This window comes from Podarcis melisellensis (genome assembly GCF_964234715.1).
Source record: "Podarcis melisellensis genome assembly, chromosome: 15".
Taxonomy (NCBI): Eukaryota; Metazoa; Chordata; class Lepidosauria; order Squamata; family Lacertidae; genus Podarcis; species Podarcis melisellensis.
This window is the reverse complement of record NC_138532.1, coordinates 42,917,880-42,939,823: the sequence shown is the minus strand read 5'-3', so window position 1 is coordinate 42,939,823 and position 21,944 is coordinate 42,917,880. Positions and strand designations below refer to the sequence as shown.

Genomic DNA, 21,944 nt, shown 5'->3' with positions numbered 1-21,944 from the left:
TCTGAAGGCAGCCCTGTTTAGGGAAGTTTTTAATATTTAATGCTGTATTGTTTTTAACACTCGATTGGGAGCTGCCCAGAGTGGCTGGGGAAACTCACTCAGATGGGCGGGGTATAAAGAATAAATTATTATTATTATTATTATTATTATTATTTATTATTATTATTTACAGTGGTGACTTAGTTGCCCCAAAGGGAAGCCGGCAAGCAGGACGTGAGCCTTGCAGGAGCAGCTCTCTCCCCTCTTGAAAGCCCCCTCAACTGGTTCTCAGAGGCCTCAAACACTGTAGGGAGAATATAGTCACGATAGCGAGCAGCCACTGGTGCCTGCATCTGCCCTCAATTTGTCTAATCCTCTTAAAAGTGCATAGGAAGCTGTGTATGAACAACACGGGTTCATCTAGCCCAAGCAGCATCTCCTCTGACTGACAGCAGCCCTCCACAGCCTCTCAGGCCAGGGAGGGGTCTGCCCCACCCCCACCCCTGATTCAGAGATCCTTCCAACCACAGATGCCAGGAATCCAACCTAGGGTCTTCTGTATGCAAATGCCTACTCTGCCAGGAAGACGTGGGTTGGCTGCTTCCAACTCACTGTGGCTATTTATGTATTTATTTGCATTAATTTGTTCTGATTTTGTTGACGCTAAAGGGCCAGGAAGGGCACTGACTGCCCTCCCCTGCTTTGAATGCCAGGGCTTTTTGTTCATTTACAGCTCCCAGAGTTTCAGGAGAAGATGCCTGCTTGTTTGCTGAGTCAACCATGAGGACTAGAAGCTTTAAAAACAGGGATTCCCGAGGTTCTGAATTCTGAGCTCCACAACTCTCAAAGGAGGTGTGTATCAGCATTGTGTATCAAGTTCCCAAGCAGAGCCACAAGAGAGGAGAGGCACACAGAGAGGAGGAATGAGACGCCAAGAGCACTTTACTACAGCAAGGCACCCTAAGGCGTCAGCCACAGAGCAAGGAAAGGACATGTGTGTGAGACTTACCAGCCTGATGTTGTCCTCTGGACGGAGCAGCATGAACATTGCTTGGAGGTGTTGCTGGAGGTCACCTGGGATGGAGAAGGAAGGGTCGAGGTGCAGAGCCTGTTTGGTACAGTGCTTGGAGTGTCAGTCTAAGACCAGGCTCAAATCCCCACTTGGCCATGAAACTCTCCCTGGGTGGTCTTGGGCCAGCGACTACCTCAGCTTAACCTACCTCACAGGGTTGTTGTGGGGGTTAAATGAGGAGTGGGGGAAGAACTATGTACACACCGCCTTGAGCTCCTTGGATAAAAAGGTGGGATATGAGAGCATTAAATCAAATGAACAAAACACAAATCTCTCCTCTAAATCCCAAACATTTCCGTGTTCAGGCTTCAAGGCCCACGGAGAAGGGGTCCAGCAAATATCAGCTTTGCTTACAAGGCCTTGCCACCACCTCCTCCTCCTGAACCCTGGTCTTCTGGCATGTGTAAATGACAACGCAGAGAGCTGCAGAATGGCGAAGGCAGGAGGCAGTAAGAGATTCTTTCGCCTCCTCGACTTCAAACCGCAGAGGAAAGTAGGAGCCTTTTTTTTCGGAGGCTGCCGGGATTCCTCCTCACCACAAAGCCAGGCCAACACCGCCCCGCCGCTGCGGCCACATCCCTGGTGAGTGGAATTCTGGATCATGGACAGTTCGCTGAGGCCGGCCCATCCATTAGGCAAACGGATATAATTGCCTCAGGTGGCGGCTGCCGCAAATGCTCGCAGCAGCAGCACCATAGTTCAGGAAGACCTTCCAGCCAGGGAACAGCATTCAAGGAAGGTGCAGAGCAGGGTATGAACAGGGGAGAGTCCTGGGGGAGGCACCAGGGGCCATATTTCAAAGAACCATGGAATTACTGAGTTGGAAGGGACCACAAGGGTCATCTAGTCCAACCCCCTGCAATGCAGGAATCTTTTTGCTCAACGCGGGGCTCAAACACACAACCCTGAGATAAAGAGTCTCATGCTCTAACGACTGAACAATTTTACAGACAAACCTGCCCCACTGGCTCTAAGGCTCCCCCCCCCCCATTATAGAAAGGTGTTATAGGCTCATAATGTTTTGGAGTAGTAAAACGAAATGTTAACATATGACCCTTTCTGGTTTGGGGAAACAGTCTTTAAGGAAGCAACGCCGCCGATTTAGTAAACAGTTCCAAAACAGGCTATCATCTGAAAAAGCCTGTTTACTTGAGCTGTACGCAGAACGTTCACAATGATTATACTGTATAATTACAGAAAGTAAAATAATGAGTTTTAATTTTATTTCAGGATTACTTGGGTATGGTTTGTTTGTGGGTAAAGCATAATTTCAGGGTGTTAATTATAGTAGAAGGTTAGGCTTTACAACAGATAACTATATTGCTGGATCTTACTTTTTGACAATGCGGAGGGGAAAACGACAGTGCTTATTACTGAAGGAATGGTACTGAATTATTCCTTTGTATGCTTGCAGGATGTATATAAAATCTGAAAATACTTAAAAGTGCTTAGAGAAAGCCTTTCCCTAACCTGGTGCCCTCCAGCTCTTTTGGACTACAACTCCCATCAGCCACGGCTGGCTGTGGCTGATGGGAACTCTAATCCTAAACAGCTGGAGCACATCAGGCTGGGGGAGGCTGGCCTGAGGCCATTTTCCTGGGCAGCTGAAAATAGGCAAAAAAAAAACCAGGGGGAGACCCTGGGTCTTTTTGATTTCGGGATGGGAGGAAGGTACAAGGAGGGGGGGTGTTACCTGCATGCTTGTTGCGCCGGTGGCTGATCCTGGGGGTCGAGGATCCATTTCCACGCGGGAGGAAGAGGGCAGCACCTTTTACCGTGAGAAAACTTTCGCTGATGCTGCAAGAGGGAAAAAGAGAGAGAGAATTAGCTAAAAGGGGAACAAAACCTCATATATATAGTCCGTTGGGGGAAAGCATGAAAGGTCCTGGACCCAGAACAACAGCACTGTTGTCATCAAAGTGGGGGAAGAACGGGGCATGAAATCAGCCTCTCCCCGTTTTTTGTCACTCTGGGGGGCTTGGGTCAGAGTGGCTGTGGGGCTCACATGTGCCCCCCCAATCTCCATCACCAGTTCCCTCCCTACACAATCACAGTCATCACAGTGCTGCAATCACCCTGAAGCGGCAGTGCTGTGCAGTGCTCAGAGTAGCAGGTCCACAGAGACCTGGGTCCAACCCTGCTCTGGGTTGACCTTGCACCAGTCGCTCTCTTTGGGCCTCCCCTGCCTTGCAGGGTCATTGCGAGGTTTTATTAAAAGGCAGAGGGACGGGGACGTATGCAGCCTTGAGCACCCGGGGAGGAAAGGTGGGGTTGCAAATGTTGTTGCCCCCACAAAAGAATAATAAATAATAATAATAATAATAATAATAATAATAATAATAATAATAATAAATATTTATACCCTGCCCTCCCTGGGCTCAGGGCGGCTAACACCAATAAAATCACAATAAAAACATAATAGGGGGGAATAAAACCAATTTAAAATGCAGGTTAAAATGCAATTTAAAATGCAGCCTCATTTTAAAGTAGCCGATAAATCAAGACCATAAGGGAAAGGAAACATAAGGGTCAGACTGAGTCCAAACCAAAGGCCAGGCGGAACAGTTCCTGTGGAAAGATGTCAAGTCCCGCAGGGCCCTAGTCTCTTGGGAGAGAGCGTTTCACCATGTCGGGGCCAGTACTGAAAAGGCCCTGGCCCTAGTTGAAACCAATCTAACCTCCTTGAGGCTCGGGACCTCCAAAGTGTTGTTATTTGTGGACCTTAAGGTCCTCCACAGGGCATACCAGGAGAGGCGGTCCCGTATGCTAAAATGTGGCCTCACTGTCACACCATGATGGGGTTTGAGCGCATGAAGGGGATACAGGGTTGGCTCTGGGTGGAGAGGAAGGACCACAATGAGACTCTCTTGCACATACTGTATTTTTTGCTCTATAGGACGCACCAGACCATAAGACACATCTAGTTTTAGAGGGGGAGAACAAGGGGAAAAAATTATCTCCCTCTCTGCACAGGGGAATCCTGTTCTTGCAGTGCCCAAATGGGAAGCAGGCCAGCAGCAGTAACTCTTGCCACTGAGGGTCCTCAGTAAATGCCATTCAGAGGCCACGTGCCAGTCTGATGGGGATTTTGATGCCCAGGCAGCTCTGCAAATGTTCTGCAGCAGCAGCAGCAGCAGCCTGCCTTTCGGAAATGGTTCTTTAAAACACACACACACACACACACACACACACACACACACACACAAAACAAAAGCCACCCAGACATTTAAGGTGGCTGGTTTCTCAAATGCCCTATTTTTATTTGAAAAGACATCTGCAATTCGTTGCGAAATCCATCACAGCTGCCCTGTCTGTGGTTAGAAGTCTCACTCTTCCGCAGAAGCCGGGGCCCACGCTCTCTCTCGCACACACAAAGTTGTTGCTGTTTTGCTTTGTGTTGTGTTTTTTTTATTTAAAAAAGGGGTCAATCAGAAACCACGGTGCTAAGCGATCCAGACTCACCCCGGCGCTGCCAAAAGGACTCCCATGCTTTAAAAAGAGAGAAAAAACTCAACTCGGCCAACATTTAAATGCTCCCAAGAGAGAGACCAGGAACCTCTCCTCCTGCCTCCCCCCCTTTTCCTTCTCATGTTTAATGAACCGGGCAAGTCTATTTGGCATCTTCAGTGGGGTTTATTTAAAGAAAGGGAAGTTTAATTAAAGCACCCAGCCTGCTGCAAAAAGAAACCTATAAAATTTATTTATTTTTATTCTGAGAGGAGGGGAATTAGATAAAGAGCAGGCCAACTTTGCAAACGCTTCCTGGACAAATGCCTGGAAGGAAAGGCTCTTTGTTTTGTTTTTGCATTACTGCAATCTGTTGTGAGCTGCCCAGAAAATCATCTGATGGAAAAGTGCAGCGGAGCAGCTCCAGAAGAAATACATTTAGGACCCTTAGGAAGTTCAGGGACAGGAAAGACACAGCTTCAAAAGTACGTGAGGTGATTTTTTTTTATTAATAGGAATTATTAGGACTGAGAGACAGAAATGTGTTGCTAGCAATAGCATGGCAGTGCCATTTAGTAGCCACTGATAGACCCTTTCCCTAATCAACCTTTCAAAGCTAATGACCAGCACCACACCTTGTGGAAGTGAGTCCCACCGGCTCATGACTCTTTGCATCTTTCTAAACCAGGGGTGGGGGTGGCCAAATCTGGCATCTGGTCAGCCACAGGGAGAACAGGAACTGGACTATATGTCCCCCCTTCGGCCTGATCCAGCAGCCAGGCTCACTTCTGATCTTCTTACGCACCCTTTAAGCAACTTGTAAGAAAAACACAGGACCAGTAACATGTCAAAAGCAGAGGCCGGCTAACAATGGTGCCACGGGCCATGAATCACCTTTCATTATTGTGGCTGAATCATCAACATTTATGACCTTATCTAACCATTCTGCTTCCCACGTCACGGAATAAACACTGCCCCACCCCACCCCGGATGTTATCGAGCCTCGGCTTCTCAAAAGCTCTGGGCACGAAGCCCACAATCCGGCGCACCTGAACCCCATCTCCAGGTGAGGAGCTCGACTTCCAGCGAGGAATCTTACCTAGCATGACTTATAACGAGACAGAGAAGAGAGGGCCAAACCAAGTGGGATTTCTTTCACATCAGCTTCTAAACTGGCCTTTCTCAATCTGCCCCATTCTGGATGTTTGGGACTACAGCTCCCATCAGCCCCCAGGAAGGCTGCTTTAAACAGGTAACAATTTTGCAATGCTGGTAAGAGGTGGACCCCCAGACCAGAGGTTTTTGGGCTCTGCTCCCAGGTGGCATGCACAACAGCTGGTCTACCTGTTGGCTCCCTACCCTAATTCAATGCTTCTCTTCTTTAAAATCTGCATCTTCTGCAAAGCTCAGAGTCTCATCTCCAGCCCCAAGTTTTTGTTCACATTTGCTCCAGACCTCTCTCCTTCCTTCCTCCCTCTCTCACCTTCTGTACTGCCAAAAGTTCCTTGGGGCAGAGTTCCTTGGGAGTTCCTTGGGGCAGAGGCCTCCTTTTGCTGCTGCTCTGCAATGCAACACAATGCAACACACACACACAAACACACACAAACACACAATTTATCCCTTCCAGATCTCCTTGCCAACTTCAGAACTGGGTGGTTTCTTATCAGAAAATGTTCAAAAGGCTAACCAGCACACAGTCTCCAAAGAAGGCCCCATTGGAGAGGCTAAGTTTTGCTCTTAAGAATGTGGAAAAACAGATTATTCGTGCATAACCAGAGGCGGGAGGTGAGAAGACCCGAGAAGGTCAAATGAAGACAAACAGAATGAACAGAAAAGCAGCAATTGTCTTCAATACAAAAACAGGAACCCAAAACGGGAGGGACAAGGAAGAAGACCCAAAGCAGATTATTATGGGGCAGAGTTGCAGAAATACAACCCAGCCTCGTAGCTCGCCTGGAGCCAGGTGAAGCAGAACGCACACCTTTGCATCGGCTATGCAAATCTGAGCACGCCACGTATCAGCTTCAGAGATAAGCCCCAGGTGAACACTGGCACAGATTGCTTATTACTCAAAAGGAAAGTTTGCACAGGAGGCATGTATATGAACGGCTGCAAATCCACAAAAACAGGATGTTGCACTGGTTGGAGGACTCGTCCCGCCCTTCACACCACAGGCTCTCTTTTTTGCACTTTCACCAAGTTTCTAGCCCTCATGATGTGCTTAGAAAGCTTGCAAGCTCTCCCTGTCTTCTATTCAGCAGTTCAAAGACCTTCCTCTTCCAAGTAGCCGTTTAAGTAGGAATCTTTATCCCAGCCAGCATCTTTCATGGGAACTACTTTTAACTGCTTTGCACATGTTTCTAAACATTTGTTTCTAAATGTTTGTTTGTGCTGGTTTTATATAGATGGAATTGTTTTTAAATATGAAACTTTTAAAAAAAAAAGTTTACATGATTTTCTTGTTTCGTGGTGGTTTTAGAACTGTGTTTCTGCAACCCACCCTGGGATCTGATGGTAAAAAAGGCAGCTAAGAAGTTGAATGAATAAATGAAATATAAAGCCTGCTGAAGTCCAAAAAGGTGAGAGGGGTGCCTACACACACACACACACACACACACACACACACACGTGTCTCAGATTCAATCCCCACTGGCATTTCCAGGTAGGGCTAAAACCCTGGAGAACTTCTGCTAATCACTGTTGACAATACTGAGCTAGATGCAGCAGTGGTCTTAGTATAAGAAGGTCCCATCGTTCCTTCTTTAAGAAACATGAGGACTAGATTCTTGGTCCGTCTCCACATAAGCCAGCTTCCTACATTCCTGTTTAAATCAGCCCTTTAATCAGAACCATGTGGAGTACAGCATCTGATTTGCATGCAGAAGTGTCATTCCCAATGGCATCTCCAGGTGGGACCCAGGGAAAGACTCTGGAGATTTGCTGCTAAGCAGTGCAGGCAGTCCTGAGCTGGCTGGACCGGGAGGTCTGACTCAGCAAAAGGCATAAGGAGGTTATTGGTGCAGAGAAAGGAGAGGAACTTGCTTCATTTTTCCATGATCTATGCAGGTCACAAAGTGTTGTTTTTTTTCTTTCGTCTTCTGGGCATAGAATTTCAGCTGCTTTTGCAGGGTAAACACAGCTCTGAGCACACAGTGAGGGAGAGCCAGCAGCCTAGGAGATGATGGGGCAAGAGGCGGGGGGAGAAGGGGAAGAGAAAGACGCCGCACGCGTCATTACGGAGCTGGGGAGAAAAAGAACAGGGAAGTGGAACCTTCCGAGAAAGGAAGTCCAGCCCCGCCAAGCGTGGGAAAGTCACGCCGGCTCACAGCTGCTTGATGCAAACATCTGCACGACCGCAGGTGCCTCGAAAACCCACAAGGCAATGGGGGGTGTTGCAGGGGCAGCTGTGCTAACTTGCCAACAAACAAGGTGGTCGCAGCAGACGCAGACAGAAGAGGCTTTCATTGAAGCCCCACACCCCCTGCCAACCTGCCGCACTCCAGGCGCTGTGGGCTATAATTCTCATCGGCTGCAGCCACAAGACATCTGCACAAGTGCATCAGGAAGGGGAAAGCTGCTATAGGGACTGGATATTGCACAAAGAGAATAAAGTGCTATAAAACTGATAAAAGGTACATTGTCATGCACAAGCTCATCATTTTGCATCAAGACGGATTGATCCAGCACAATACATACACGCCCCAAAAGCTGCCTCATAGCAAGGCAGACCCTAAGTTCGTATAGCTGGCCAGAGTTGAGAAGGTTATTTTGACTAGCACCCTGGACACACCCAGGCACTGGCAGGCAGGAGAGCAATAATAAATCTTATCAACATACAAAAAACCCCACACAGATACGGTCTGGTTATGCAACAAATGTCTGCCACTGGCCTGAACCAAAGCCTGCTTGCTGACTCCAGGTGGAAAAGCTCCAGGGAAAGTTATTTCTGCAATACAGACACACAAATGTTGCTGAGGGATTTTTGTTGCAGTCAAGATTAAATTTTTGATATGTACGTTTTGCTGCTATCGTTATTAATTCTTTGTATCTTTATTCTTAGGGACGCGGGTGGCGCTGTGGGTAAAACCTCAGTGCCTAAGACTTGCCGATCGTCAGGTCGGCGGTTCGAATCCCCGCAGCGGGGTGAGCTCCTGTTGCTCGGTCCCAGTGCCTGCCAACCTAGCAGTTCGAAAGCACCTTCGGGTGCAAGTAGATAAATAGGGACCGCTTACCAGCGGGAAGGTAAACGGCGTTCCGTGTGCTGCGCTGGCTCGCCAGATGCAGCTTGTCACGCTGGCCACGTGACCCGGACGTGTCTGCGGACAGCGCTGGCCCCCGGCCTATAGAGTGAGATGAGTGCACAACCCTAGAGTCGGACACGACTGGCCCGTATGGGCAGGGGTACCTTTATCTTTATTCTTAGATCTTATTATGACTTATGTGGGGATTGTTTAATTTCTTTGTGTCTGTTTTGATATGTTTTTATTGATTTGCTGATGGCTACTTTTGTCCTGTTTGTGTAACTATGTAAATCTTTTCCTGTTGCAAGCCGCCTTGAGTATGGGTTTAACTATGGAAAGGCAGTATAGAAATAAACATGGTGACATTGAGCAAGCACCCAGAAGCACATGACCTTTTCACAAACACTGGGGGGGGGGGGGTGTGTGGCTCCACCCATGCACCAGGAAATGGGTTGTTTTCAAATGTATGAACCAGTTTTTTTAAAAGTACTGAACGACAAAAACAGGCAACACAGAAAGAGAAAAACAAACATCAACAACCAAGCAAGTCTGACACAAAGATATTTTGATAATAAAGCTAAAATATAAAATCCTGTGCTAATGAAATGGATACAATTATAAATGGGGTATTAAAAACACAACTTTGTACAAAGAAAGAAAGAGACAGACAAAGGTCTTGCCTGTTCATAGATGACACCAAATATATTCATATTTCAACGGGATTTGCCACCCGTGTGACTGCAGTGCCATACATTAAATAACCCCAAAATAGAGGTGGAATCAGAAGGGTCATCAGCGTGACCCCCAAGCTGCTCGTATATTACATGCCAACTTCTTTGAGATAGAAATGAACACAACCTGCTTGAACCAGTTATCTAGGGTATGGCATGAAGCCCTGAGCGATTATGAATCAAGCTGCTACCTGAAGACATGCAGTTAATTGTTTAGGTACAAGATTCATGCACCTTTAGCAAAGTGGCATATGAGATAAAATCAATTTTTAAAATCTAAAAACAATTAAAGCTATTTCTACAAACGCTAGAAAAATAAATAAAGTCTCTCCTACAGTTGTACAGCTACGATTTCGCAAATGACTGGATCACACCTCAGGCGAAGTCTCCTTAAACAAAATACATCTTCAGTAGAAGCTTTTTTTTTTTATTGGTCTTCCTCAGAAGTGCCCAGGAATAGGTACATAAAACATACCAACAGAATTCAGTAAGACAGTGCTAAAAATATGTACATACACTTATTTTTGTTTGCAGCAAAACAATCGAAACAGAAAGAATATACACTTCTTATTTATGAAACTTCTGTGGCCTGGGCAAATCAAAGTGTTTTCAACTAGCACCCGAAACCCAACAATGTCAGAGTCAAGGAAGAACTTCATGTGTGGAGAAAAAGCCTGTCTCTGCATTTCTTTGTGAATCACAGATCTTGGTGCTCATGTGAGCGACTCATGCAACAGGAAGCTTTGAGGACAGGCCACTCTGAATGCTGCCATCACACCAAACATGGTAAAGTTCCCCAACTCGGAGGAGGGAGAGTAGCAAGAGGGAAGGCCAGAGAGCAATGACTCGTGCAGAGTTGCAGCAGGCAGCCTCCGTACGTCTGGAAAAACCCTTCTCTGCCCAGGACTAAGAAGAGCCCCTGCCAGCCAGAACACCCAGGCATCATAATCACCACCTTGGTGCCCTCCAGATGCCACCAGCCCCAGCCTCTGGTAGCTGAGCCTGGTGAGGGGTGGTAGTTCAAAACATCAGCAGGGAGCCAGGTTGGTGGAGTCTGCAATGGGCAATAGCAGGGTGGACTGGCAAGCGGGTTGACCTGGTATGATGATGCTCCCAGCAAAAGTCACAGAATGCCAACATTTGTACCAGTCTATCCTCCCTGTAACATTTAGGACACATCAAAGAGCTTAGCATAGAATCATAGAGCTGGAAGGGACCCCCAAAGGTCATTTATTCCAACCGCCTGCACAATGCAGGAATCACAGCTAAAGAATCCCTGACAGGTGCACATCCAACCTCTGCTTAAAAACCTCCAAGGAAGAAGAGTCTACCCCTTACCAAAGGAGGCAGCTCCACTGCCCAATAGATACTACTATCAGGAAGTTCCTCCTAACTTTTAGTTGAAATCTCCTTTCCTGCAACTTGGATTTTTTGGTGTGAACAAACATAAATTACAAGTTTCTCTCCCCCCATCCCACTTTCTTTCTCTGCATGGTTTGCTGGAGACCATTTTTGCTCTCCAAAGGCGACCAGGAAAGCCCCCATCTCAAAACCCTACCAAGGCAAGACAAAACTAACCTAAACGTGGAGAGGATCTTTTGGGGGCTGGATATGCAAGGTTGCATTACAAAATGTGAGAGGGGCAACTATGATCCCACCTGCCAGTTCGGCCCCTTCAGGCAAATTACGTAACCCGGAGTCCCAGAAGAGCTCAGAGAGAGGCTAGAAGGAAGGGAAAGTGCCTGCATCTGGTCGCTTGCAGAAAATGCCTTTGGTCACACATTGCTAAGTGAGTCTAGGACACTACGGTCACTCTGAATAGGACTGTAAGGCCGAGTCAAGGAGGTCAGGGTCTCGTCCCGCTCCATATTAGTCAGGGAGCCCAGACCCAGCTATATTTAGGTGAAGCCATGCAAGGAACGCAGGCCCTTTCTCTAATTAGACTCAAGGTGAGGGCGAAATCTGAAGTCAGCACACACTTCTGAAAAGAGAAATCAGCCTGTCGATTCTTGATTCCAGGCAAAGGAATGAGGAGGAGGGAGAAGTGGGTTCAGCAAAGCGTGCAGAATTCCCGGGGCGGTGGATCAAGGCGCCTTCGTTTCAGAAGCACCCCAGCACTTTGTAAATCCTCCCTTGACCACGGACAAGCCGTGGGTTGGAGAGTGAGGCAGAAACAGATTTGTGCTTTGAGGACTAGGCTCAGAAGAAGAGCATCTGCTCTGCATGTAGAAGGAAGGTCGCCAGATCAATCCCAAACCTCTCCAAACAGAGCTGGGAGAGAAGCCTTTTCTGAAACCCCAGAGCGCTTCTGCCAGCTTCCCATGTTCCTGATTCAGCCCTTTGTGTGGAGTCATGAGGACTAGCCTCTTGCTTTACTTTCAGGGGAAGGGCGGCAGCTCTATGGCAGAGCAGCTGGTTGGCATGCGGAAGGTTCCCAGTTCGATCCCCTGCATCTCCAGGTAGCACTGTGGCCAATCAGTGCAGATGATACCATTGGTATGGACCAGTGGTCTGACTCGGTATAAAGTAGCTCTCTCTGTTGTTGTTGTTGTTGTTGTTGTTGTTGTTGTTGTTGTTGTTGTTGTTGTTTAGTCGTGTCCGACTCTTTGTGACCCCATGGACCAGAGCACGCCAGGCACTTCTATCTTCCACTGTCTCCCGCAGTTTGGTCAGACTCATGTTTGTAGCTTCGAGAACACTGTACCACCATCTCGTCCTCTGTTGTCCCCTTCTCCTTGTGCCCTCCATCTTTCCCAACATCAGGGTCTTTTCCAGGGAGTCTTCTCTTCTCATGAGGTGGCCGAAGTCTTGGAGCCTCAGCTTCACGTTCTGTCCTTCCAGTGAGCACTCAGGGCTGATTTCCTGAAGAATGGAGAGGTTTGATCTTCTTGCAGTCCATGGGACTCTCAAGCGTCTCCTCCAGGACCATAATTCAAAAGCATCAATTCTTCGGCAATCAGCCTTCTTTATGGTCCAGCTCTGACTTCCATACATTACTACTGGGAAAACCATGGCTTTAACTATACGGACCTTAACTGAATTCGCCCATTCCCGTCCATTTTAGTTCACTGATGCCCAGGATGTCAATATTTATTATTGCTATCTCATTTTTGACCATATACAACTTACCAAGGTTCATGGTTCTTACATTCCAGGTTCCTATGCAATATTTTTCTTTACAGCATTGGACTTTCCTTTCGCTTCCAGGCATATCCACAACTGAGCATCCTTTCGGCTTTGGCCCAGCCGCTTCATCAGCTCTGAATCTACTTGTACTTGTCCTCCCCTCTTCCTCAGTAGCATGTTGGACGCCTTCCAACCTGAGGGGCTCATCTTCCAGCGTTATAACTTTTATATGCCTTTTGTCTTTGTCCATGGAGTTTTCTTGGCAGGGATACTGTAGTGGCTTGCCGGTTCCTGCTCCAGGTGGATCACGTTTGGTCAAAACTCTCCACTATGACCTGTCCATCTTGGGTGGCCCTGCACGACATAGCTCATAGCTTCTCCAAGTTATTCAAGCCCCTTCGCCATGGCAAGGCAGTGATCCATGAAGGGGAGCTCTCTCTCTATTCTACCAATCACACATGCAAACAAAAGAACAGCTTGGAGGGTGATCCACATGGAGAATTAAGGTACATGGTGTGTCCCTGAGCCCAGCCTCAATCCCAGGACTGAACTGGGTCTTTTCACACAAAAATGCCCTCCTAGTTTTGACCCTTCCTTCCCCACAAGCTCTCTTAAGTTCAAGTCTTGTGTGTGTGTGTGTGTGTGTGTGTGTGTGTGTGTGTAGAAGAAAGTTGTTGTTGAGAAATGGGAAGCCTTGTTTATTGACTGCAAATTGCTTGTCTCTACAGGAAGATCCTAATCCAGCTTTCAGTTTCTCCTGTTCTATACATGCCAAACACCAAGACTGATTCTCTGAGTTAGATTCCACAAGCGGTGTTGATTTTAAAGGTGAGCACCATGCACTTGTAGATAATAACAATAATTTATTATTTATACCCCACCCATCTGGCTGGGTTTCCCCAGCCACTCTGGGTGGCTTCCAACTGAATATTAAAAACAATACAGCATCAGACATTAAAAACTTCCGTAAACAGGGCCGCCTTCACTTGTCTTTTAAAAGTAAAATAGTTGCTTATTGCCTTGACATCTGATGGGAGGGCGTTCCACAGGGCAGGCACCACTACTGAGAAGGGCTCTCTGCCTGGTTCCCTGTAACCTCACTTCTCGCAGGAGGGAACCGCCAGAAGGCCCTTGGCGCTGGATCACAGTGATCTATACAACACCTGATGATGACCTTCCAAAAGTGTTTCTCAGATAGTTTGGTTTTTTTGTGTGGCTGGAGATAATTAACACCTGTTACCCTCCCCAAGCCCTTAGGACTGGAGCAAGCTGATTCATCTAGTGCCAGAAATGCTAAATAAATCAGTTTATCCTTCCACTTCTCATCCCCAACAGAGATCTGACCTGGGCACTGGAGCCATTGAAATACTGCTCAGCAAACATGGAGCTTTAGAAATTCTAGCCCACAGCTTCAAAATGAATCTTTTGGAAACTTGAAGGCTAGAAACTTGCTTTTCAAACAAACAAAAACCTGAGATTCCGATGACTGAGTCACAGAATACTGCCACGCGTGCCCATCCAGCCTGCTGGGATATACCACCAATGGTGTAAAAGGAGGTTTACCATCAACCACTAATCTGGTCGTCTACGGTGAGTAAGGACTGCCTGCTAGCGACCTAGGAGGGATGCTTCCAAGTGCATGCTTCCAAATGATGAGCATGGGGATAATATGTGGGCAGACAAGCTTGAATATTACTTGTGATTGGGGTGTGTGTGTTATGGTTGAGAAGATGCCTTAATAGCAGGCTGAAGGCATACGGAGAGCACAATAGCCCACTTGAAAGGGCAATTTCTGCCCTGCGTCACGCCAAAGCCTGTTGTCGAAAAAGGCAGGCTCGAAGGACGCATGCCCATCTCAGTCTCCCCCCGTCCCCAAAGACATTTCCACGGGAGGGCCTCAAGGCCTATTGAGCGCGAAGGCGATGACCGCCGTATCCAGGCTACCAGGTCGGTCGCCCCTCGGAGTTGCCATGGAGGGCACGTCAGCCGGACAAAGAATGCAGAATGCCAGCAGCAGTCGCTGACTCCCCACAAAAGGGGAAAATGCATTTTAGACACAAATGTTGCTCTTCCTTTATTTCCCCCAAAGAGAGGGGGAAATAAATAAAAAAGCCACAAACAGTAGCAATAGGAGGACTTCAGCAAGGTCACGCCAACCGAGGAAGCTTGTCTAACGCAAGATGAGCCACATTCGCTTATCTGGGGATGGTCCTTTGCTCAGGGGTACAGAACATCTGCTTTGTATACGGACGGGTCCGGGTTCAGTCCCTGCTTGCATCTCCAGACTGAGAAATAGTCTGCCTGGAGCCCTGCTGCCAGCCAGAGTAGTCAACAGTGAGATCCAGTGTGGTATAGTGGGTTAGCATGGCAGAATAGGTCCCGGGAGACCAGGGTTCAAATCCCCACTCAACCATGAAGCTCCTTGGGTGGTCTTTGGGGCCAGTCACTGCCTCTCAGCCTAAACTACCTCACAGGGTTGTTGGGATTAAATGGGGGTGGGGGAGAACCATGTGCGCCATCTTCAGCTCCTTGGAGGAAAAGGGATATACAGGTAAACACAATCAATCAATCAATCAATCAATCACTAAGGTAGATGGACCAATGCTCTGATTCTGTTCCTATTTAAATCAACCCTTTATTAAGACCCATGAGGACTGGAATCTTATTTAGTCTTATTTGCATCAGGGCAGAATGCTGGACTAGAGGGTCTTTTGGCCCATCCTAGGAGGTTTTTAGGGACGCAGGTGGTGCTGTGGGTTAAACCACAGACCCTAGGACTTGTTGATCAGGTCAGCGGTTCGAATTCCCGCAACGGGGTGAGCTCCCGTTGCTCGGTCCCTGCTCCTGCCTACCTAGCAGTTCAAAAGCACGTCAAAGTGCAAGTAGATAAATAGGTAAGTGGCGGGAAGGTAAGTGGCGTTTCCGTGCGCTGCTCTGGTTCTCCAGAAGCGGCTTAGTCCTGCTGGCCACATGACCCGGAAGCTGTATGCCGGCTCCCTCGGCCAATAAAGCGAGATGAGTGCCGCAACCCCAGAGTCGGCCACGAATGGACCTAATGGTCAGGGGTCCCTTTACCTTTATCTTTAGGAGGTTTTTAAGCTGAGGTTGGATGTCCACCAGTCTGGGATGCTTTAGCTGAGATTCCTGCATTGTAGGGGGTTGGACTAGACGACTCTTGGAAAGTCCCTTCCAATCCTACAAATCTATTATTATGCTTATTTTAGGGAAACAACTATGGCTCAGTGCTAGAGAATCTGTTCCAGGTAAAAGAAGGGTGAACTATATAACCCAGCAGGGCTCTACCAGTTGAAAAGCATCTTCCCATTTACCCCATCTCCCCCCCCCCCAAAAAATCCCTGTGTACCTCCCACCTCCCGTAAAGGAACATCTGACGCCAAGATTCAATAGAATCGCCTCTTAAATTGGAAATGCCGTTTCCCCACCACCGGCACCCCGGATGGAGATCGGTTTACCAGGAGCACTCTATTCCTGGAATAAATTTCCATCAATCATTCAGCGCAGGCAGTTTTCGACAAAAGCAAGACAAACGGCCAGGCGAGCAGAGCTGTCACCGCTGCGATTCAGATCTCGTTAGAACGAGGGCAGCCGCTCCTCCGCATCAGACCTGGCCAGCAGAAGAGCTCTGTGAGGTGCGGCAGGGAGTTTGGTTACAAACCACGTCCATCCAAGGTGACTGGAGGATCATTGAAGCCGGTGGTTCGCAAACCATTTGAGGCCATAAACTCATCCCCTGAGGCTCTTACCCTACCCTAAGCGTCAAATCAAAACAGTGGTTTGCACAACCCATGGAGGAAGATAAGAGAACGATAAAATTCAAAACAGTAATCATTAATTGCACAATTCTTCACGATCCATTTAAAACTGTTTAGTTTAATCGAATCAGCAAAATTGAACTTGATCCAGGGAGACCAGCTTTTCAAAGTCTGAGAGCCATTTGCACCTCCCTGCAGCCACCTTGCCTCTTAGGACCCCCCTAGTTAATCCCACTGCAGGGGGGGTGCTATTGCCCACTCTGGGAACTACGGCTCTAAGGCAAAGGGCAGGAGCTGGGCCCCCAAAGTAGCACTTGCCCACTCTCAGCACTTTGCTTAGCTACTTGGTTATTTCCTGGCTGCAGGAACAGGGAAAGTGGTCCAATATCAGTTTCAGTGGGACGGCTGTGGAAAGAGCCCCTGCTCTGCTGGCAGAAGGTCCCCTCAATGTCTCCAGGGAGGGCTGGGAGAGAGAGAGAGACTCCCTGCCTGAAACCTTGGAGGGTTGCTGCCAGCCAGTGTTGGCAACACTGAAATAGACAGGACAAGGTAGCTTCAGAGGAAAGATTTCCTCCCTGCCCAACGGCCGTTGAACAAAAGGAGTAATTCGGAGGAACGGACCTGTACAAAGCCAGCCTGTTTTGCAGGAGTGGCCTGGGCCAGAGGGTTTACTGAAAAGAGAAACAAAACTCCCTTAAGCCGATTGAGGAGTGTGTGATTGTGGCTTCAAAAGGAAAGGAAAGAAACCCACCTGTTTGCTTTTGCAAGCAAAGGGCGGGGGCAGCCGGTTGCTGGACGGAAGCAGGCAGAAAATTCCAGCAAGCGAGTCTGCAATTGCAACAGCGCTCTCTCCCCTCCCTGCGTCTCTTTTCATGTTCTGCCTAATGAGGTGAGACAGGAGCTGACCCTCCCATGCGCCGGGTTGAGCCATGCTTCTCCCTTTTCATGGAGGGGAAGGCTACCCATGGCCAGAAGCCACGATGGCTCTGTTCTCCCTCTGTTGGAGGCAGTAAATGGGGAATCGCTAGTGGGGAAGACTTGCTGCTGGGGCGCTCAGGTCCCGCTTGGGAGATCCAGGGCTGATAAAAGGAAGTCCTTCCTCAAGCAGCACAGAGTTAACCTATGGAACTCTCTCCCACAGGATGTAGCGATGGCCACCAAGCGAGATGCCTTTAAAAGAGAATTAGACCAATTCATGGAGAGGACTATCCACGGCTACTAGCTCCAGTCGGAGGCAGCAACGCTTTCTGAATACCAGCTGCTGGAAACCACAGGAGGGGAAAGTTGCTCTTGTGCTTGAATCCTGCCTTGGGTTGCCCAAAAGAGGCATCTGGTTGGCCACTGTGTGCTGGACTAGGTGGGTCATTGGCCTGATCCTGCAGGTTCTTCTTACGTTCTTATGCAGGGCTCAGTGGACATCAGAGAGGTGGGAACCAGGCAGGAAATTTGTTCCCATAGAAAGTGAGTTAGCCTAGAGCGGCCAGCAAAGGAGAGGAATGGCTCTCTACCCTTTCTGGGCTACAGCAGAGGCGATCTTTCTTTTGATGCTCTATTTCTGCTTGCACTTTCTAGATTCCAGCTGTTTGGCTCACCCTTCAGAAGAAGGCAGTTCAGTTTGACATGGACTAGAAACTTGACTGGCCTGGAACACTCTCCCTATGATTTTTATTTTTATTTTTTTTGCTTATTATTTCTTTGAAGGAGCTTGAGGCAGTGGGCATAGTCTGTCCCTGCCACCTTCAGTTTTTATGTGCACAACAACCCTGCAAGGCATGTGAGGCTGAGAGTGGCATGAGCCTCTAAACGTTGTTGGGACTCCCAGACTGGTCAAGGCTCAGAGGCGATTGCAGCTGGGAGTCCAGCCACACTGAAGGGTCACAGGATTCCCCTGTCCTCTGCACTAGAAGAGAAATAAAGTCTGAAAGTTTGGCTGCAATCCTCATCTCCCCTGTTCCCTTCTCTATAGCATGTTCTCTTCTCAAGATCACAGGCTTTGTCTTGACTCAGCATTTCTGTTTTTGTTTTTTAAATGCTGAAGTACAAACATTCTGTCCAAAAAGGGGAAAAAAAGAAGTGCTTTTCTCCTTATCTAAAATGTCACTTAGGTGCCAAGCAAATAAGTGGGATTTTTGCAAAACAGCTACAATTCAGAGCAGAACCACCAGCGGAAGTGTCTCTGAGAAGGCATCATTGTCAGGGCGCAGTCTGCCCTGCAGAGTTTGACAGTGGCCGGGGCTGCCCTGGCGCTCGACCAAGACACCCTGGGAACCATGAAGGAGAAAACAGGGAAGAGGAACGCAGGCAGGGGCAATGGCCCCTGAAAAGGGATTAGGCAACGGGAATTGGCTCTAGCCTGCAAAGGGGGGCATGGTGTAGTGGTTAGAGTGTCGGACCGGGATATGGGGGACCAGGGTTCAAATCCTGGCCGTGAAGCTCATTGGGTCACCTTGGCCCAGTCACTGCCTTACTTGGCCTAAGCTACCTTACAGGGTTGTTTTTTATGCTATCAATTTCCTTTTCCCTTCTGTTTTCATTAGTCAGAATGTGGGGAAATGTTTTCCACGCAACACCTGGAGCATCACTGGACCAAGTTCAGCAGTTCTGCTGAATTAATTAAATACCTTTAACTGGTTTTGAAGAAATGTGCAGTCAAAATCAAAATTGAATTTTATTGTGTTATTCTCTTCCTTAGTGAGTTGTGCAAACCGCTGTTCCCAATAATGCTTTTTATAGGGAAGGGGGCACTGGGGAGGCATTTAAGAAACCAAGGGGGTGGTGGACCAAAAACATTTGGGAACCACTGGGTTAGAGTATCAGGCTAGGTAGGGCCTGGGAGTTCAGGGTTCAAATCCTACACAGAGGCAGGAAGCTCGCTGGCTGGACGTGGGCCCTTCATTGCCTCTCTCAGTCTAGCCTACACTACAGGGTTGCAGTGAGGATAAAAAGGAAAGGAGGGAGAAGCACATACATGTCACCTTCAACTCCTTGCGGGAAAAGAAAAGGTGGTATGTAAAATGTGAAAAATGTATAAATAAACGCAACCACCCACTTTCTTCCCGCAGGGAAAACCTGACACCCCACACAGAGATTCCCGGTGCTTCTATGCAGCTCGAGACCACCACCACCCTGGCAGCCGTCCAAGCCCGCTCCAAAGCGTTCAGGCAGAGCTGCAGCCCATGCAAAAACGCAGAGCTGAGCAAACAGGAGACGGGCTGTGTTGTGGCAACGGCGGGCAGGCAACAAGGCAAGGGCAGGCGAGTGCGGAGCCAAGGCCGGCCCGCCAGCTCAGACCCACAGGTGGAGGCCGAGAATAGAATGGGCCGCCTTTACGTAAGAGGGGGAAGGAAGACCAGATTTAAGCCAGGGTGTGCGGTTACAGCAGCCAGGGGCACTGTCCTGCAAGGTTCTGAAGTCCTCCAAACCGAGGCGGTGGCCAGAACGGAGCGAGGACCAGGGGGCTGAGATCTGGCATGCAAAGCCAGAGCCAATCGCTCCCCCACAACACACACACCTGAGCCGGCATAAGCAGAGTTAAGCTTCCCCAGAAACAATCATCAGGTTTCCTTCCTTAAAACACATGGTCAAGTTTCTAGTCCACTTGAAACTAAACATTCGGCAAAAGGGGTGGGCAACACGAAACAAAAAAACTCCCTGCCCTGAGGAACTCGCTCCCACAGGATCCCATCTAGGTGATGGCTTTTGACCTAGATGGCTTTAAGAGAGGATTAAGACAAATTCATGGAGGACGGCTACTGATGGCTACTAGCTCTGCCTCTGATCAAAGGAAGCAATGCTTCTGAATACCAGTTGCTGGAAGCCGTAGGAAGGGAGGGAGTGGTCTTGTGTTCGAATCCTGCTTGTGGGTTTCCAACAGGCATCTAGTTGGCTACTGTGAGAACAGGATGCTGGACTCGATGGGGCACTGGCCTGATCCAGCAGGCTCTCCTTACAGTTTTATAATCCATCAAAGGCCAGGGTGAAGAGGCTTAGAAATTACTTAGTTCAGAGTTTGATGGTGTGTGTGTGTGTGTGTTTGTACACAGAATACTGTTCTTGCTCTCCTCTGAGAGGGTAACATTTCTGTGCAATTTTAAGGCACATCTTTGCAGGATAGCAAATTTGGTGATTTGTCGACTGCGGTAGGGGGTGGGGAGGAAGGGAATGGAGAAAGGGAAATTAAAGCAGGGGGTGGGGTGGGACTCACCAGATTTAATATTAACAGAGAAATGATTGCTCAACACCCCCTGCATCGCTCTCTGGGAGGCAGACCCGAAAAAGCACCAGAGTGCAACTAGTGGGCCCTGCCACAGCTCAGAGGGGCAGGAAGGTGTGTCAGCAGGAAGTGGCAGTAGGGGAAGGAGAAGATACAAAGGTCTCTGGGGCAGGAAAAGGGTGTGTGTGAGAGGAAGATCAGCACCAGGCAGGTGATCGAAGGGGCTTGCCTTCAGTGCCAGTCATCTCCTATGGGCGCCTCTCCCTTGGGAAGAGAACAGTTACGCATGGCAACTCACTCAGAGATGCGACAGGTAGCTTCACAGATTCCGCACAGAGCTCCCATTGGAGCCAAAGCAGAACTGCCAGCCCTGAGGAGGGAGCCTGGCTGGAAAAGCAGCAGAGTGAGAGCGAGAGAGAGTGGGGAACTGTACAGATGGGCACACTCAGGGTGGGGGTTAGGAACAGCCTACAATTTTGAGAATTACTATTGTTATTTACACTGCCAGGTTTTTTGAGGCTGCAACAAGCATTGCCAAGGGCTTTTAAAGAAGTCTTTGCCTACCTGGCGCCCTCCAGCTGCTTTGGGCTACAACTCTCATCAGCCCCAGCCAGATGGGAGGTGTAGTACAAAGATCCCGGGGGGGGCACCAGGTTGGCGAAGGTAGAGATGGGCATTTCCCAATGTACCAAGGCAAGTGCCCCTTGCCACTCTGCATGAGTCATTGCTCTCTGGTCCAATCAGGGATGAGAATTCCCCACACCCGTCTGGCAAGATGGGAGCATTCACAAAGAAACCCAAAGGAACAGGCTGCTTTAAAAGTACACCTTCATGAGCACTAGAACCTACCCCAGGCCGAAATTCTTGTCCTGCATGTGACCCGTGGGCTGTGCACTCTCTGCCCCAGTCTTGCATCCATCCAGCTGCCAGAGAGAACAAGAGGCTACTGTTTGCTTCAGCCCACGGAAACACAAAAACTGTGGCCAAAAAGTCATGCCGGCATTGCTCTCTGCTGCTCATAGGGACCCGAGTCTCCCTGCCTGTCTTTCCCCTTGCTTCACCCCGTAAGAACATAGAAAGGCCTTGCAGAATCAGGCCAACGGAGCTCATCTGGTCTCACGGCCTGTTTCCACACTGGCCCATTTCGCTCGGGAGAGATTCCTGATGAATTTCACCGCCCGTGCGCTGGCACACAAACACACTCACAGCGCACTTCTCCAGGACTCTCTCCCCAGCAGCCCCCACGGTTAAGGAGCAGAACTGGAACCCTTTGTCTGCAAAAACTTCCTTCCCAAGTAGAAAACAACTCTTTATCTTCAAACACACCCTTGAGATCTCAGCATCTTGCAATGGGAGAGGATT

At 48.6% G+C, this 21,944-nt stretch overlaps 1 protein-coding gene and 1 long non-coding RNA gene across 7 annotated transcripts in view; one reads left to right on the top strand and one right to left on the bottom strand.

Annotated features, from left to right (window-relative positions):
- Positions 1 to 21,944, top strand: part of LOC309358017 — a 183,376-nt gene that overhangs the window by 9,253 nt on the left and 152,179 nt on the right. The window contains exons 1-4 of one of the 3 annotated variants that reach the window (XR_014163268.1): positions 6,982 to 7,077; positions 13,325 to 13,424; positions 13,932 to 14,186; positions 17,511 to 18,428. This is a non-coding gene — a long non-coding RNA (uncharacterized lncRNA). Of the gene's footprint in view, positions 1 to 6,981; positions 7,078 to 10,065; positions 10,257 to 13,324; positions 13,425 to 13,931; positions 14,187 to 17,510; positions 18,924 to 21,944 lie in introns of those variants that run through there. The other 2 variants (XR_014163266.1, XR_014163267.1) reach the window with 2 other exon arrangements.
- SSH2 (slingshot protein phosphatase 2) overlaps positions 1 to 21,944 on the bottom strand; it is a 119,857-nt gene that overhangs the window by 34,380 nt on the left and 63,533 nt on the right. For all 4 annotated transcript variants that reach the window (XM_081890164.1, XM_081890166.1, XM_081890162.1 and 1 more), the window contains 2 exons: positions 2,745 to 2,848; positions 989 to 1,053 (listed from right to left, as the gene is read on the bottom strand). In XM_081890164.1, coding sequence (XP_081746290.1) covers positions 989 to 1,053; positions 2,745 to 2,848 — 169 coding nt within the window. The remainder of the gene's footprint in view (positions 1 to 988; positions 1,054 to 2,744; positions 2,849 to 21,944) is intronic.